Source organism: Saccoglossus kowalevskii, chromosome 20 (genome assembly GCF_978046115.1).
Source record: "Saccoglossus kowalevskii chromosome 20, keSacKowa6.1, whole genome shotgun sequence".
In the NCBI taxonomy this organism is placed as follows: domain Eukaryota; kingdom Metazoa; phylum Hemichordata; class Enteropneusta; family Harrimaniidae; genus Saccoglossus; species Saccoglossus kowalevskii.
In genome coordinates, this window is record NC_140660.1 from 13967079 (window position 1) to 13986449 (window position 19371).

The window sequence follows — 19371 nt, forward strand, 5'->3', positions numbered from 1 at the left end:
GAATTTCAGTGTCGCCTACAAGTCACCAGCATTATCGTTAGCTTCACTGCTCCTCGTCTCCGGTGAAAGTCAATAGTCAATATCAACATTTCTATTAATTTCAACCAAATCGGGATAAAGCGTGTACGTCCTTATGTCATTTATCATGACAGTGATTCCCATCGAACGCCCCGATCAATTGTGTTTGGGTTTGATGGTTAAAGGGCGGTGGTCGTCGCGCAGTGCGTCTTCGAATTTCATGTAAATAAACAATGTATTTTACACGCGTTGTATACGTCGCTATGAGTCACATAACGAACAAGACGCGACACGACGACCACCGCTCTTTATTAACAAAATTGTCGAATGCAACCGTCTCCAAAATTCAAAATAATGCACACTTTAATCCAGTCATAACAATCTTGTACGAATATACGAATACGCAAAACAGTATTTTTTTACACGTGTCCACGATCATTTCCCGCTGACTACTGGTAAGTAAATTTTTGTTCCTAAATGTTTTCCTAATAAAACCAAGGCCCACAACTCTTCTCATGAAACATCGTTCCTCGTCATAAGTGTGAAGTTGTCTGGCAGTAGCCATCGGTAAATTGAACGGTTTTACCTGGCAAAGCGCATATGATTGGGAAATGTTTACCGGGTACACTTTACTACTACAAAAGGCAAACGTTTAAAGGGCGGCAGTCGTCGCGCTGCGCATGTGCGACACTTTTGTTGATTTTCCCACAATTCAATGCGCTCTTCCAATGAAAATCACAAGTATAAGGTTCGACCTGGGCGCGACTTGAACTATTCACCGCCGGTGACTCCTTCGATACCTTCCAATTACATAAAAAATACTTAACTAAAGCTTGGTAACGTCTCAGCCTGTACTAGTTAATCTGCGCAACAGTCAAAGTCGCCATTTTTGTTTATATGAGACCCATATATGTCGCACATGCATGGCACGACGACTACCGCCCTTTAAATGCCAGCGGTAGATTGCAGTACCAGTGTAAGGTTATTATTCTATATAAAACTATAAATAGCCTCGGCTCATATAAGGAACATACAATCTGTATTGACGTCACAGAATATATATCACCCCACATTGTATATGCAAATATTATTATATTAAAAGTGTTACTGTATCAATTATTGAAACGGTACGTTCTCATTGGTTAACACAGTGAATAAAACATACCACACAGAATAACAGCTCGACACGTGTACTGTATATTTCCACTCGTATTGTCTGTACATATGTTGATGTCACATACAATTATTTACCACCCGCTATGAAACATACAATTTGTTATTTCAAGTACGCGTTATATTTTTTTCGATGATTACGTCCAATCATGGAACTTATAGTTCCATGGTCCAAATGTGTCCTGTGTATGACATAGTGATTTCACATTCGCATATTCGGTTCACACGTCGTTAAACTATTGTTTAGAATCAACAACTTGCTTGTTTAGGGTGGAGATCATCAACATTTATCACATCTCACTTTTGTTACGCATGCTGTGATTGGTTGAGACTCGGTCACATGACATTGAATAAGAATGGATATTACATGGTATATTGCCCGCAAAGTTGATATTACATGGGTATATCACATGGTGACGTCACTGAAACTACTGCGCATAACAAATTGTCGTTCGCTGCACTGGTGCTGCCCCGGCCGCTGTTGTTTTCGGGGTTGCTTTCAAGGTTTTGAAGAAACTTTAGTCATCCGAAATAGACAGTGAACGTGCCAGAATGAATATTAAGTAAGATACTCTGTTTTGATGGTTATGGTATTTTTTATATGAAGCAAAAATGTACGGCAAAGCCGCTACTGAAACGTCGCAGCCGGGGTCGCTGCAGCGCGTTCTACACTGTGAGCATTTCTACGCGTTCCACGCCGATGCTAACCGAAAACACTCTAAAGCTGTGTTGGCTTGTGAATAGGTGTGGTACGTTGGTGAGAAAGTAATTTCAGTCACTTCCACGGCACTCTGATATTTTTATCTCTAGAGTGATCAAATAACTTGCGTTTGAGAATTTCTCAATTCATTTCAAAAATGTAATTCTTGATAATTTGAGTGATCCACACTGCTGAAACACGGTTCAAATAAAAAGACTATCCATGGCTGAAAATAACATTTACTGAGTGTATTTTTTAGCAATTAATGTATGTATGGTATTGAGTAAAAATGTGAAACTTGTTATAATAGATAAAATAAAATATTGCGTACTTCAAATATAAGTATTGTTATTTTGTGGGAGAGCGGGTGTGAGTGATCTATGGTAGCTGTGATTGTCGTGGTGGACGTCTGTTCGATCTGATAAAATAAATAACACATGGTTATTCGGGCAATATCACGATTTGTTGCCTGCCCAAGGGATGGTGGTCATGATCATAATATTGATATTATGGTCATAACTAACAGCCCGAGGGCAGACAACAAATCGTGATATTACCCTCACAAGCATGTGTTATTATTTAAATATAACAGGAATTTGATAAATAGATTGTTTACTTATTGTATTTAGTAGTGGCAACTTTGCAGGGCTTTAACCGTGAGATACATCCCTGGTAATCACTTGATCGTGCCAACGACTGCAGCGATTGGCTGTTTACTCCGCCATGCCTTAGTGTTTTGACTTCTATTATAAAGAGTGTGTAACCTTTTGTAAGGGGGAGAACGAGAGAACGGGACAGCGAGGGGTTACCTCAGCTGACAACTTGTGTGAATAAAGCTGGACTATGATTAATAAACTAATGTGTATTCATTTGGGCCGAATCTGAAATATCTACGTGTAAGTGACATCAGCCAAGCGAGACAAAGTTGCCCGATCCCTGGACACAACGCTAGCGTTCACAACACGTGGTGAAGAACCCGGATACTTCTGTATAAAATCTGAAAGCACTATCCCCGCCCCTAGTCGTTCTAATATAAACACACACGTGCACACGCGCGTTGCCGCTACCTCTGCCAGCACTAAACCCGCTTGTCCACATGTATTCTATATTCAGTAATCTATCATATCATATAAATAGTCATAGATGAATAATCCCTAACTGGTGCTGCGATCAACTGCTGATATCAGAAAACGCTCTCCACCATATTGTTGCGCGGCTAATAGTGTGTGACTGTGAGCGAGTTCTGTGATTCAAATCTCAAATTACATAAGGCAGGAGCACGCTGTTAGTGCCTATTCAAACATACAGATGGCAACTGCACGGCAAGTACTGGCACCATCTGACGAAGACAAGCGCTATTTCATCAGAAGAGCTGTGGACGTCGGTTATATTGGAGCGTTTGTGGAGAAGCCGGATACTGCCAGACCAGTCGGAGCTGTCATAGTCAAAGAGGGCAAGATCATAGGTATATACATAAAGTTGCGTCAGCAAGGTGATCAGTCTTACAACAACGAAAATGTATTACCTCTAACTATTTGCACACAAACACACACACACCATCTGAACGATTTCAGAAAATGGCGGTCGTCGCGCGACTGTTTCTCGATATTTATTATAATTACAGTTTCTATGGAGCGAGATATGTTCCATGTAAATATTTGTGATATTTAGCAAACATTATGGTGCAGTCAGGTCGTTTTTTTTTCAAACAAGACACTCAGAATGAATTACTGTGTCTGATTTATGGTAATGGCAAATGGCCGCCGAGATCTCGTTGGGAATGAGAGTGCCATGAGACTTGTTTCTGCCCCTCAAACAGTGTTCTATTTTCTCTCGTCACCACATCAACTGTTACCATGGCCTATGTAACCATGGTATTTTGAACAGTGAGTGAGATGGCGAGGAATGGGCACTACTTAGGGAGAAAACAAGTCACGTGTTTATATCCATCTAATCGTCAGCTAGGAAGTTGCCGTTTCTATACATGGGTAATTTGCGTTGTTCCTCTTGCTGACATCATTAGCAATATAGGTTTTGTTCTTTCTGAATCAAGTGTTGTCATATGAAAAGGCACACGTGTTAAACATGTTAGAACAGCGACACCTACGACGCCCAAAAGAGATTTCATAGACATCCAAGTTTACACATAATTCACAAAATACATGGCTACAGTATACTGGTATACGTGAGAACTCTAATATCAACCATTTATTATCAGAGGGAATTTCAAAACTGTATCCATTTTCTACAAGTTCAGAAGACTTTTATGACTATTGAATAATGTGATTACAAAATTATTTTCTGCTCATTGCGTTTGGCGTGTAATCCGAACGTAAAAACAGAACAAATATCCTAGCGACGTTGTGGTGTTGAAACATTGCATGCGATTCAACAAACGCGCCAGTTTTTTTCTCTTTTCTTTTGGTAATTCCACGCTTAGCTATGCACATTTGATGATGTGTAATAGACCATTTGCAGTTGATTGCGAGATCCCGTGTTATGCGTGAAATCGAACAAAAAAAAGGACAAACAAAGGTCATAGCGTCGTAGTGGCGAAAATACGAAAATACGCGAAAATGTTTTTGAGGTATTTCTGCGCTTAATAATGTGCTGTACACATTTGATGATGATTAATTTCCATAAAGTTAGGGTGTCTCAACGCAATATTCCCCTCTCAAGGATCGCCACTACGACATTGAGATATAAAAAAGAAACATAAATTCAAAATCAAAATCATTCGATCTCAGTGACAGACGTTCCGTACATGCCTTTCAAGCAATAAGCGAGATCCCGAGTTCAACGGAAAATCATTAATTGTGAACAAGTAAAGATCTGTATTTCGACACTGAGTTATTATAGTAAAATCATTTTCAAAATCAAGTCATTCAATTTTATAAGCAGACGTTGTTTTTGCGAGATCTCGTAATGAACACTTATTACGTCATACATCATAAGCTATGTTTATGTTATATTTCAAGCCGAAGGATATAACAACGCGTTTACTTATTGGGATCCAACTGCCCATGGTGAAGTGGTTGCTATTAGAAACGCATGTGCCTCAATGAAAACATTGACGTTAGAAGGCTGTGAGATATACACTAGCTGTGAACCGTGTTACATGTGTACTTCTGTCATCTTGTTAACGGGGTAAGCACACAATATAAAACAAGGACCATTTACCAGCTGTATATAGAGTCAATGCGAGGCTACTTACAAGACTCTGTTGCTGATTGGCTATCCAACTCAAACACCTAACAGTCGGACCAATCAGAGAGCAGCTTGTTTGGTTGACAGGTTTCGTCGCCTTGTTGCCTTGTATATATGCTTCGACTACAATACATGTGATCAGTTTGTATATATTAGTCAAACATAAAATGATTTGGAAACACTACAAAATCAACGTACACATTTCTTTTTCAGAATAAAGCGTGTGTACTATGCTGCCACCAATGAAGAGCTAAAGACTCGCATGTATTTACCTCGAAATATAGAATTTAGGAATCTTATACATCCAAGACCAGCAGAATACTACAATATGAGAGAGTATGTCGAGGACAGAAAAGTTTACGAGATATTTGAAAAATGGGCATCTAAACAACTGAAAATGCGATGTTAATAATATAAATAATGTTATAATAGTTATTATTATTATTATTATTATTATTATTATTATTATTATTATTATTATTATTATTATTATTATTATTATTATTATTATTATTATTATTATACATCTGTCACCGTAACGCCACAAGTTACAGCGTGCCGTAATTTTTGAGGTATTTTTCGGGGTAATTTCATCCTACTATATTAGGAAATGCGCATTCCAAATATGGAATGATTACGCGCGCAAGCGTCCTCTAATAATAAAAACAAACATGGCTGCCACCAGGGTTTGACCGGACTCGACACAAGGAAGTTCGCTGATTCTTTTCTAAACTTTTTTGATTTCGGCATTCCTATAATGTATCCTTGGAAGAAATGGATGCATAATAATAAGGTTGTTACAAGGATACCTCAAAGTATGCACAGTACACCGTCTCATCGCGTTGGTTGATACTCCCGCTGTCTTCGTGTATACTTTGAGGTATATTATTATATTATAATATGTATTATTATTATTATTATTATCATTATTATTATTATTATTATTATTATTATTATTATTATTATTATTATTATTATTATTATTATTATTATTAATATTATTATTATTATTATTATTATTATTATTATTATTATTATTATTATTATTATTATGGGGAGTAGCTTAATGTTGCCCAATTGGATCGTTTGGCTGTGAAAGTTTGGTGTGTTTTTTTTCCTGTAGGTAATCTGAAATGCCCGCTTCTCAACTTTATTCAATTTTAGTCTCTTTATTCAGTTTCAAGCCGTATCCAATACGGCGGCCCCTATTTAGTAAATGTCGGTAATTTTAATATCACGTGTACGCCAAAATATAATATCAAGATAAAGTCAATACAATGTTTACCATAATTCTCTGTAATCAAATTGCACATAAGGCATTGAATGTGATTGTCGTTCTTACATATAAATGTATTTCGTGCGATTTTCTGTGGGGTTTATGAAAGAAATATGACGTCATAATTATTGCAGAAGGTGGACTGATGATAGTAATGGAGCGATGAAATAAATACATGCATACATCTGACGCAATTCCATTGTTGATTGAGATACGTGTTTGATGAATTATTCATGAGTGAATATTCAACAGGTGTGTGATGAATAACAACTCGTGTTATTCGTAGTTGAGATTTTATAAGTACGACAAATGTTGTATTTAATCATGTACCGTCTTTATAGCAATACACCATTTCTGTTAACCACGCCCTCTATTGACGAGGCGCGAATATGACGTAAACAGGCGACATTGGCTGCTTCCCGCCTCAAGCGTCATGGCGCACCAAGCCACAAGAGGCCGGTAACTAGTAACGAATCCGGCATTCTGTTTGGTCCGTCACTTTCTCGCTGCTTGTCATATTTCCCTTGGTTACCTGACGTCAACGCTTACCCTCTGGTCGTTCCATATATAAAGCAGGGGTTTCCCACGCTTTCAAAAGTTGCACGATCAATATAAAACTGTTTTTTTAACAGTTACACAAAAAAATAGCGTGAAATGTTAGAAGCACCTAAAGTATGAAGTCTAAGCAGGAAATGAATAGACGCGACGTTATTGTACTATTACCGACACGTTTACGCAGAACGGAACTTTGAATGTTTTTCAAATTACGTCACCTAGTCACATGCCTTTGCCGGCCCAGTTGAACAATATGGCGATTACTAGTTATCTGCGTCCTCCTTGCCATTGGCAAGGGACGCCGGAAACCAGCGAACAGGCAACATGACGGGACATTCTTATCGACGATTTCATCTGTAGTCGTCCATAAAATAGCACCAACAGATAAAATAGCAACAGATGCATTAATAACTGTTGTGTTGTGAAATAATCTCCAGGGATTTGTTCAGACAATAATTTTTCTTGGGATTCACAACAAATCTCCGAAAATCACAGCAAAGTAACGTTGTTTGGGTTGAAAATGTTTCGTCTGCCTACGTGACCCTATTTGAACTCGTTCACGCGTGTACAGCATTCTATGATTACGTCAGTTCTATTTTTAGTAAGATGCCGTAGTCTTCACAAGCGCCATTTACTTGGGTCACAGAACAGCATTTACATTAGTAGAAACTTCCCAGTTCTCAATATGTCAGGCAATCCTGGGATCTCCTGTAATCCTACGGTCTTCCTGTTCCGCACGTATCTGGTGTATTCCACGTAGAACGACCAATTCGAGGTTCTGGAACTGATGAACAGCGGAACAACTGCAAAATAAAATAATTTCATATTAGAAGTTAAATCCTTTGACCTACATATATAATTTTTCCCTGCCAACTTAATCCTAATATGTGTAAACCAAAACAAAAACAAATGCATTTAATTTAATGAGTTTCTTGTGTGATAATATTTTCCGTTACACAATACAATGTTTTTGTGTACAATTATTTGCAAATTAGTAGTTCATTATGCCATATATGCGCAGATACATGCGCAGCATTGCATAAAGCAATGCTAACAGTAAAACACTTTCGGTTTTTATTTTGTTATGATGATATGTCAAGTGACGTCTCGAAGAAGAATTAAATTAAATTAGATTAGATTTATTAAAAATCCGCGATTTGTGTGAGTTTCGAATTATTTTGATCTTAAGATCAAGCAATAAGATGTCTAATCAGTATTTTTAAATTTAATTCATTCATTGGCCTATGGAAAAATCAATCGACATGTGACACAAATGGCCGTCGTGATCTCGCTGAGAATTGCGAGACTTGTTTTTGGCCACCTCCACCCCAAATGGTGTACTATTCTCTCCTACTATCGCCCGATTGGTATCCAAGATATTTTGAACAGTGGACTTGATGGCGGGGGATTATGGAACATTATTTGAGGGGGAAACTCAGTGTGATCTCGTCGGCCATTTAATATCGGGTATATTAGTAGCCTCCCGCTATGTTTTCCCCATATTTTACAAAATAATTTAGTATTCGAGAGGTTTGACGAACTAACACACAAATAAAAAAATGACTTTGCTTCAAACATTACGTCATATTTAACGTATTCTTGTGTTTCGTCGTTAGAGGGTGCAACTGCTGTCGTTAAACTAAGTGACAATGTCCTACTATGATTTATGATTACACCGGATTGTATTTTTTTTTTAAATAAGAAATAATAGAATTTGAATAAAATTTAATAATTGACAGACCCCCCCCCCCTCCACCGCCAATCAAGGATGGGTAACATTTAGGGACCATTCATTAAGCATAGTGTGGCACTATGTGCCCCTATGTCGATCAGTTTAACCCCCCCCTCCTGCAGAAATTATGATACACTCCTTACTTTCTGTGAATTCTTGTTCTATGAGCGATATTACGTAGTCGTCGTTTTGATATTTCTGTATTTCTGGGACTAGTTTCAGCACGTCCTCCATTGTAAATATTCTTAATTGCGTTTTCTTGAGAAGAGAGATTATAACCTGAAACGAAATAGAAGCAACATTAAACGATTGGCCGGGTTCAGGTGCACGTGACACCCCAGCCTCGTTCAAGGTGCATTTGTTTTTTCTCAAAATAGTGTTTCATTTTCGTTGTTATCGCTTCTTCTGTTCTCCTGTTATATGTGAGCATAGTATTTGGATCATCGAGATGTCAGCGGCCATATGCGTCCAACAAACATACCTGATCGAATTTCTGCTTAGCAACATACAGACATGTGAGATTATTTGACCTTGTGATATCCACCACGCCTTTAACGATGTCATCAACAGCCTTAACTAACACTGACGTAGCTTTCTCCTTGCCCGGTTTACACTTGTGGTATATGCCGCATCTGAAAAAAAAACAGATAACAGAATTATAATAGGACCACGCACGCGCAGTTCCGACAACAGTTCCTACACATTATTTGGTCATAAATCGCATGGCAATATTTTTTGGGTTATATTCAGTATGGAGATATCCTTCCATGGTGTTATAATTAAAACGTTTAGTTGTATGTTACAGTGTCGTGTGTTGAGAAATAAGCCAAACATCGCTCATAAGTGTCGCAGTTGTTAAAACATGGATTATTATTTTTATAAATACACGATGTTTTCTCCTTTTGTCACAATTTTTGAGATAACATATAATACAGCACAATCATGACACGTGGCAGCCATTCACTCAGGTATAAACCAACATTGTTTTTGTTTTTTTTCAAAAAAGGATTATCCGTGATTCGTTCATCGTGAAAATACGTCAATTTATGAATTGTATCTAAGTTAATAATTATAAATAAAAATTGTTCACGAAATGACCTCAATGCGCATATCTTCACCACGTTTCACCACTGATGGCGCTCATTTACTTTGTGCCGATTTCGTATATTTATTTTTTACTCGAATTTCGTGTTTTCTCACATGCGATATTGCTAACAAAAATTAGAAAATTCTACATGTATAAAAATCAGATATCAAAATTTTACAAATTATTGATAAAAAGTGGATTTGAATTCAACATAATGATATGAATCAACCCTTGTTTGTGTAGATAGAACAGGGCGCTAAATACGATATACGCCACCATGTTATTCATTAAAATTATACATCTGTCACCGTAACGCCATAAGTTACAGCGTGCCGTAATTTTGCGGTATTTTATGGGGTATTTTCATCCTACCATATACGGAAATGTAAATTCCAAATATGGAATGATTGCGCGCGTAACACACAAAGAAGTTCGCTGATTCTGTTCTACACATTTTGGATTTCGGCACACCCATGATGTATCTTTGAAAGGAAAAGGTGTATATGGTTAAGGTTATTACGAGAATACCTCAAAGTATGCACTCGGACAGTACGCCGCGCATCGACCTCCGCTGCGCATCGGTCGGTACACCAGCCGTACTGTCTTCGTGCATACATTGAGAAACGGGAGTTTTGGTATTATTGCAGAAGGAATATCAGTAATGAGATTTCTATAGACGATAAAAAGTTAGGATGCGCATTACTCCAAAAAAAAAGTTTTCAAAGATAACACAATATTGTTCCAATTTTTTGGAGCTTCATGCATGCGTAAAAAGGGGCGGTAGTCGTCGCGTCACGCATGGACGAAATGTGGGTCTCATATGAACAAAGATGGCTACTTTTACTGTTGCGCAGAACAGCGAATACAAACTGTGCCCTCACACATCACGTTTCAGATGAAACATGAACAAAAGGGAGCCATTAGTTAATAAGTACCATGTGATTTGTGCTACGGGTGCTGATTGGCTAATTACAGCTTGATGTGCACGTCTATATACTTGTATATGTGAGTGCTCCAGGCCGAGGTAGTAACAATAGAGAATCCACCTATTTGAATACACCTATGCAATAAATGGCGCCCTCTGGTGATGAATGACTACCGTGGCGTAGGAATTATATAATTAGAGCAATGTTGTCGCACGTAACACTGCTTTTTTGTTTGCTGTTTTCTTTTTTTCTCACTTTACTCCTTTCTTTACTACTTGGTTGTGTAGTGTTTCAAATTTGAAATATAGCTTTCTAAAGTTATGGAAAATCAAAACAATTTCAAGTGTGATCCTTTAACACATTATCCCACAATTCTCGGGACGGACATCCGGGCATCTTCACCGCATGGCAACCATAACGGTGAAAACAAAGGCCGAAAACTCTCATAAAACGGTACTTCGGGATTGTTGTTGAAACTCTCCTGAACAGTGTAACAAGATTACCCCTGCGTGTGTAAGGCATATAAATTTGATTGTTCAGGATTACTTCAAGGTTGAGTTCCTGTCGTTTTCTCGAATTTTTACCGGCTCTTCGCTCGGCGTTCCGCGTCTCCAGCAGCGCGCGCAGAGTCCTTAGAAATACGTTGTACAGTGGTGCGCGTCTTAGCAACGTGGAACGTCGTGCGACGTAGCCCCGCCTCGAGGATGGCACTTCGTCCCCAGGCTCATTAAAGGTATACTAAGGGTGGTACCAACAATTAACGTGAAATAAAGACAGAGAGAAACTCATGCTCGATTTAGTATGTACATATATATGAGGAGAAAAAAAACTAACAATTCACCGGTTTTGTTCCGCCAATGCATGGCCGCCACTTCCCCATCACAGAGTTTGTTCAATATTTTCTCTCCAATATCCCGGATATATTTGGGTCGAATGAGGTAATTGTCCACCAATGTGTTGATTTCGTTTTTACACGGCATGTCCATGTCATAGGGGATTACACCAACGCAGCTGCTGGACGTCTTTTCGAAGTCATGTTCTTCCATAGAAACTGTCTTTTTAGGCAAACTGATATTTACGGAGCCATGGTAACGTGACTGGGGGTCCTCTGTGATTAAAAAAAGAAACAGTGACACATCGAGCGTATTATCAACAAATCGAATTCACTTAGTGTAGTGTAGTGTAGTGTAGTGTAGTGTAGTGTAGTGTAGTGTAGTGTAGTGTAGTGTAGTGTAGTGTAGTGTAGTGTAGTGTAGTGTAGTGTAGTGCAGTGCAGTGCAGTGCAGTGCAGTGTAGTGTATATATTTCACATATTATGTTCTACTCACTGTCTAGATAGCGTAAAGTTGGATATTGCCGCAGCACAGGAAAGGCAAAAATATTCTTCTGCGGTATCATGGCAACAAAGGGTTCAGTGATTGCGGGGCCACATACTTCAGGTACCTGAGCTGTTGTTATCATGGGCAATAACTGACGCAGCCGTTCCAGATCGTACGTTTCTGCAAACGCCCTGAATTCGGTGTTAATATCCTGTGTGATGTGGTTGTGAAAGGGCACTGCAATTATTCCAAGGTTTTTGTGGACCGCAAGAGTGATAGCCCAGCGTATTTTACGGTAGAGCGTGGTCGGCCCAGTCCCGAAGACATACACGGGCAGAATGTAACGCACTGGGTGTGATGGTAATTGTCTTCTATAAGCATCAACGTTATTATATATTCGACAGTCTGTGGTGCCCGGCATCGTACCACCGTCGGCCCCGGCAATAGTCTCCGCGCTTCCAGACGACCTAGACATGTGTTCTGCATCCAAATCTCTGGTGGATGTTTTCCCCGTAATAACGGCGTCGCTCGCGTTGGCATTGACGTCCGCTGGTGCGTCAGCGTCTACTTCCAAGCTTTTGAAAAATGAATGCGTTGTAGAATGTGGACGCGAATTGAAGTTGCGTTCCAGTACTACATCGCTACCGGGCTGTGATTCACCGACCAAATCTACTCGCACCGATGACTCACTTTCATTCTCTGTGGAACTGTATGTCTGCCGTGAATCGTCTATTGGCCCCGTATCGTCAGCAGGCGCGTCTAAGTCGCTGGTTGATCCGCGTGGTACGCTCCTGACGCCGATTGGCAACGTCCATCTGAACGTCAACAGTGTCACCGTTATCGACAAGACGAATACAGCAGCAAGAACGCGGGACGCTATCATTTTGTTCTCACTGTTGAGAAATGAAAAAACACAGTACATGATTGAGACATATAATAATGTTCTGACAATCTCTACACACAAGGATTGTGCTACAATAGAATGGGCCGTGTTGGCGTCACGGCAGCTGCCACAGGGGATTACTAGTAGTACTATATACATTATGCGGTAAATAATTGAACCGTAGAATAAGCTGCGTTTTTTCGCAGTGAATCAGCAGGTATGCGTTATTTGGGTCTATATTGTACTCGACTTCGCCTCGTTCGAAGATGTTCTCACTGCAATGACAAAATCGCATAAAAATAATGCCCCCGCCTGCGATTAACGTTACAGAATGTTACTGTATTGAACAAGTAACGACGGGTTCCATGTTCTTGGCTCATTTTTTTTAACAAATGTCACTTTGTTCAAGTGTTTAGAAATGTAATAACGAAATAAAAAAAAATCCCAATAAGCTTGTATATGCGCGATGATCTGCGGGGGTTATGCTAAACCCCGTACAGTATTTGCATAATCTGAACAGCACAACAGTGAGTATTCATTAGATCGCCTCTCGGGAATCAGTCGACTCAGTCACACACCACGGAACTACAAGTACCGTTCATTTCCCGCTCTCAACGAGATCTCGACGGCCATTCGCAAATAAGGTTCTATAATTTGCCAACAGTTAGTCTGCGTGTCGGAAATTCTTCGTCGCATTGTTTATACCATAGCTGTTTTAAATTGGCCGATGGATGCTCGAGTAATAAGCCTATTCTCTAAAAAGGGCGCGAAATGCATAATGGGTAAAATACACCATTTTGGAAGATAAACCCACGTTACCAGGGAGCCGGGCTTTAACCCGCGTGTTTATTCCTGTCAGTCTGCTTCGAAACGCATCCACAAGTGGAGATTTTTCGTAATCCTTCCCGTAATGGATAAGGAGGAGGAAAGATATACCCATGAAGGGCTTCCCGGCTTTGTTAACTCTCGCTCCTGCGTTGCTAAGTAAACTTCGCGCATGCGTGGTAGTAATTGAGAACTGGCTTATTCCGGGGTTACACGCCGACACCAGATCAAAGCATCTACAACTCGCCGTATGCAATAAGCTGACAAGCATACTCACAAGCAACTTGATTAGCCGAAGCCTTCCCAATTTGCAACAGTCATGGTACAAACTAGTTATATTGTGGTTACTTGATCACATCACGTGATGGTGGTTTAACTAGTACATATAAATGGATAGGTTTTACCACACAATCACACCTTACAAGTATTTGCGAATGGCCGCCGAAATCTCGTTGAGAGTGGGAGAGCGACGCGACTTGGTTGTGTCCCCATTTTTTTCCGCAATTGCGTATACTTTTTTCATATACAATTGTTACAAAGGTCCGTCATTGAAACACTTTACACTTCAATTCGGGGGATTGCGGGTATTTACAAATAAGCATTATTATTCAATATTTTGTATTTATAAATACGTGATATGAAACACAACAAACGGAAATGTGACAAATAGCCTTGAAACAGTTCTAGCGCTTTCCTTGCAACATTCGGCTTAAGAAATATATGAATGCGATTAGTAATGTAACGATTTAAATAAAACGCAACAAATAGAGAAAAAATAACGTTTTCTGGTTAAAGGGCGGCAGTCGTCGCGCTGCGCATGTGCGACATTTGTGTTGATAAACATTGATTTGTAAACATTGATTTTCCCACAATCCAGTACGCTTTTCTAGTCGCGACTTGCTTTAATTACCACCGGTGACTCATTCGATACCTGTCAATCACCTAAAAATATACTTAATTAAAGCTTGGTAACGTCTCAGTTTGATCTGCGCAACAGTCAAAGTCGCCATCTTTGTTTATATGAGACCCAAATATCTCGCGCATGCGTGGCGCGATGATTGGCGCCCTTTAAGGAAGGTTATAATGGTCTTTCTCTATCACAAGAGATGTGCAAGAATGCAAAGATTCATTGAATATTCAAATTACCTCGTTGCAGAGACTGATTCGGTGCGTACAGTCAATGCTTAAGTATGTTCGGCGAGGTTACAGGTTCGTCCACAAGACCGAGTCAATGCGAAGCTACTTACAAACGATAGCCTGATTGGTTACATAGCCATAACAATAAGAATCAGACCAATCAGAGAGCAGCTTGGTTGTTGTGTGCCTCGATTCTACTGCCAATGCCCGATATTCTGGACCCTCGAGTACGCCACCAACGACAGTAATCAGTCGAGGCTTAGAGGGTATAATGCGAGCCCTACGCCTCAGCAAACTCACTTTATTGACTTTTCGAGTCTGGAGTTCGATTGAGTCGATCTGTTGTTTCTCACCTCAGTATAGCAGGCTTGGGCAACAACACTTGGAAAAAAAAACGCAAAGGCTGACGGGTAGACGCTTATTAGCAAACAACGACACGCTATGACCGCATGCGCAGGTGACGACTCACCCGCTTTAATGTACACGTAGTGGTACGTTTGAGAATAGCTTTCTACGCGTTATTTGTTTAACAATTACGCAAAAAAAAACACCACAATTGTGGATTTTCAAGAGCAAAACGACCAGGATGTCCTGATGTGAAGTAAGATGTGTCTGTATTTCAAGCGATTCGTGCAAATTTCGTTAAATGTCTGGCTCGTCTGATTGATCGTGCATTGATCTAAATAGCCGACCAGTTATCGTCTGCCTTGATAACTGGCTGCACGTGGTACCGATCGACCAGTGAGAACGCGCCGTTCAATAATCGGTAGAGTGAGGTATTGTAATATGTTATACCAGCGCCATGATCATTGTGATTGGATGAAACCGGTCTTAATTTATGCAAGTCGTGGTATATAAACAGTCATTACGTCATTACTGTTGTTTTGTAATGTTCCATTCATAGAAACTACGGGAAACAAAGGCTGATACACCGTAATAGCCCTCCCCCCCCCCTCCCCCTCCACGTTCGGGTAGAATACACCACTCAATACTGCATACTAGTAGTTCACTTTATATACTAGTATACTCTCGCCGCATATACGTGATTTTCCGTTCTACTGCGAGATCTCGCGTATTGCGCGAAAGACGCGGGTCGAACGTTGTCACACGCAACGTAATATTACCGTAATTGGTATAGTACAGGTGTGATGGTTCAAATACCAAAATGGCAACAGTAACAGAAAGACTTCCCTGGCGGCGATGATAAAATACGAACACGGAGCCAACAGATGAGGTTTCAACTGGTACTGGTATTATTATACTCTGCAAACATCAAGTACAATAACGCGGTAAAACTCCACTACTCCAATAACTAGATACTTAAACTTCAATACAATTCAACGAGATCCCCGATCTGATCTCAGTGCTGAACAACTTCCCTATATATACCCACACTGTCTATAAATAGACCATTACATCAGCATACATAATGAGTCTGGAACTTACTACAGATTTCTAGAATGTTCCATTACCTTCTATTGCCTCCTACAGTGTTCTATTACCTATTCAACCAGTTTCTAAAAAAATATAGAATATTCCACCCAGACACAGTACACTTCTAGAACATTCTCAGTGACACGGAAGTGGTAAATAAGTCGTATGCGACAAACGTCTACCGCAAAAAACGAATGACTTTATTTTGAACTCCAATTTCATTTTTTCGTGACTCAACGTCGAATGGCCGATCTTTGAGAGGGGAATATTGCGTGTAAATACCCTCACTTCATCGAAATTGACCATCATCAACACTTTCGCGTTTCTCAAATCCCGCGAAATGTTTTGACACCAACACGACGCCATGACTTTTGTTTGTCCTGTTTTTCGTTTGATTTCACACATAACACGGAATCATGCAGTGAACGGAAAATGTTATATTGTGCGAAATGTCGAACGTTTGCCTGCTAAAAGTTATATCAAATGAATACTTGGAGGGTTGCCACAGTTGTTTTATAAAAATCAACTACGAACAAGAACGATAAAATGGCGGATAATTATGACGTTTTCAGAAAAAGTATCACGTGACTCGATAACCCGCAAATGATCTTTAGTCATACATCCAATATGTCACGTGAATATCCTCCAACGATAAAAAAGATTGAATGTTTACTGATATACTAATCTGACATTATCACGTGATTTTAGTATTATTAAACATATGTTACCTTTAAAGCAGATCAATTTTATTAAAATCTGCGCTGACCTGATCACTATCTATGCCACTGCACATCGTAAAAATGTATTTATAACGCGCTGAGGCTTGCATATTTAAGTCTACTGCGCATTCCTCTGCACATTGCGTCACATATGACAAAATGGCGGCTTCCAGTGGCGCCATGCCATTGTTTCCCTGGTCATTGTTTCAAAATATTTGTTTCAAAATATTTCTAAACGATCATAAAAATTTGATTCTAAAATTGCCACAAAACTTTTTTTTCTGTCTGTCTACTTTAAATTAGACTGACATTTTCATACTAACCAGTGCACAATTGAATCGAAATTGGAGAAAACTAATAACCCAACCAGGCTATTGAAACAAACAAACAAACACATGCATGTATGCCATGTTGCATTTGGGCGCCAATCGCTAACCTTTCCCGATGTAGGTTGGTGTAAATATCACGAAACAGTTAATTTATTATTATTTTTTTTTTAATTAACGTGATAGATTTTAATCCATGAATGGAGGTGACATATCGTGCAAGTATGACGCCGATTTACGGCGACATTTTTATACACAAACACTCGACCTTACCTTCTCGTCTGCGAAGTCGTCTGCTACGCATTCGGTTTGAAAATCCCCGTATGTTCAATGCATGGCGTTTCCGTGGACAGTTACTCTACATTTGTCGTACATCATCACATACAGAGAATGACTCCTGTAGCAGCTGATGCTGAGTCCACGTCATCAACGCGTCATCACCGCTCTATGAGTCCGTGAAATTCGCCCAGCGACAGCATGGTTGCTCATTAATCATGTATCCTCGTTCGCGTATAATTAAAAAAACACTCAATCAGAGAAACATAAGCAAAAACAAAGCTCGAAAAACACAGTTTCACGTGAATATCAAATGAGTGGTATTATTGTTCAGTTGTATAAGCGATTATATATCCATTCGTTTCTGTTGTGGCATCAGCTGCTGGCGGATGAACGCCCGGTTTATGCACGAAGCCTATTACATAGTCGTTAACTGGTAATAGAGACAGCATATTAAAAATCAGGTAATATAAAAATGAATTGGACACCTGTCAAATAAAATTATCTCTGTACAATAGTGTCGTCCTATTGTCCAGATTTTGTTAAGATAAAGGCAAATCATGTCGCTGAATCGTAGTTACATTGTTTACATTGCGGGCACTATACACAACAAATTTAGAACAAAAATCATCACATGTGATGACGTATATATTGTTTATTTTCATCTATAGCTGATATTGAGCCATTACGATGAAAATTGTTTCAAAGCGGAGGCGTCGTCTGCTGCTCACGCGTGGGATTTGAGTACTAAGCAACAATAACAGCGAAGGTTCGTGGGTAGACGCTTATTTGTAGCAATGTATTTCACACGTGTTGTATTCGTCGCAATGGTTCTCATATCGAGCCACATTCAGCTGGCGTACAAGTGATAACAAATAAATGTGAATAATTAATCGGTTTGTACTACATGCAGTCATCTTGAATACGGCTTAAACTAAATAAAGAGACAAGTTGAGAAACTCGTTTTTCAATTTCCTTAAAGGGTGGTAGTAGTCTCTTAATGGCGACTTTAACTGTTGCGCAGATCTACGAGTACAAACTGAGACGTTTCCAAGCTTTAATTAGGTAATTTTTAGGTGATTGGAAGGTATCGAAGAGTCACCGGGCCAGCGGTAATCAGAGCAAGTCGCGCCTAGGTCAAACCTCATACTTGTGATTTCCATTTGAAGAACGTATTGGATTGTGGGAAAATCAATGTTTATCAACACAAATGTCGCACATGCGTAGCGCGACGACCATCGCGCTTTAAAGTCAGGGGAAATGTAACTAACCTTCACAACTAAACGATCCGTTGGGGGGGGGAATATTAAGCCAACCGCTAAAAAAAAATCGGTCAAATTCGTCGTTTTTTGTGTAGAAATATCCCTTGCATACGGACACCCAATTTCACGAAGAACATATAACACTTTTCCGGGGTATTTGTAGGTATATGAAAATAAAATTTTCTCTTCATTTAGTTTCAAGCCGTATTCAAGATGGCGGCCCCATATATTAAATACCGGTAAATTAATCGCATTTATTTTATTATCACGTGTACTCCAGCTGACTGTGTATCGGACAGGGCATGACTGTATCGCTTGAATGCCAGATAAATCAGGTCAGCAAATAATACCAGAAGTCACCTTAAAGGGCGGTGATCGTCACGCCGCGTCGTGTTCGATATCAATCTCCTTCAATTTTGTAGTCAATCACCTCACTACGCACGGCCATTTTCCCTTAGCTTAGCTGAAAACGTACTACAAAACGCGGGGAAAAACGTATGTATCATCTGAACTATT

At 39.5% G+C, this 19371-nt stretch overlaps 2 protein-coding genes across 3 annotated transcripts; one reads left to right on the forward strand and one right to left on the reverse strand.

Moving 5' to 3' along the window:
- The first annotated feature begins 3071 nt into the window (after window positions 1-3071).
- Window positions 3072-6563, forward strand: LOC146730031 (uncharacterized). Its single transcript, XM_085494246.1, has 3 exons — window positions 3072-3356; window positions 4870-5038; window positions 5312-6563. Exons 1-3 carry the CDS (start codon window positions 3200-3202, stop codon window positions 5505-5507), a joined length of 522 nt encoding a protein of 173 aa, XP_085350372.1. The 5' UTR covers window positions 3072-3199; the 3' UTR covers window positions 5508-6563.
- Window positions 6248-17710, reverse strand: LOC144359257 (uncharacterized). Of its 2 annotated transcripts, XM_085494245.1 has the most exons (6): window positions 17591-17710; window positions 12003-12886; window positions 11509-11782; window positions 9143-9293; window positions 8805-8940; window positions 6248-7732 (listed from the first exon to the last, which is right to left on the reverse strand). In XM_085494245.1, the coding sequence occupies exons 2-6, from the start codon at window positions 12874-12876 to the stop codon at window positions 7584-7586; spliced, it is 1584 nt and encodes a 527-aa protein (XP_085350371.1). In that variant the 5' UTR covers window positions 12877-12886; window positions 17591-17710; the 3' UTR covers window positions 6248-7583. The 2 variants fall into 2 exon arrangements, with proteins under 2 accessions (XP_085350371.1, XP_085350370.1); XM_085494244.1 differs by lacking the exon at window positions 17591-17710 and having other exon boundaries at window positions 12003-13006.
- Window positions 17711-19371: the final 1661 nt, after the last annotated feature.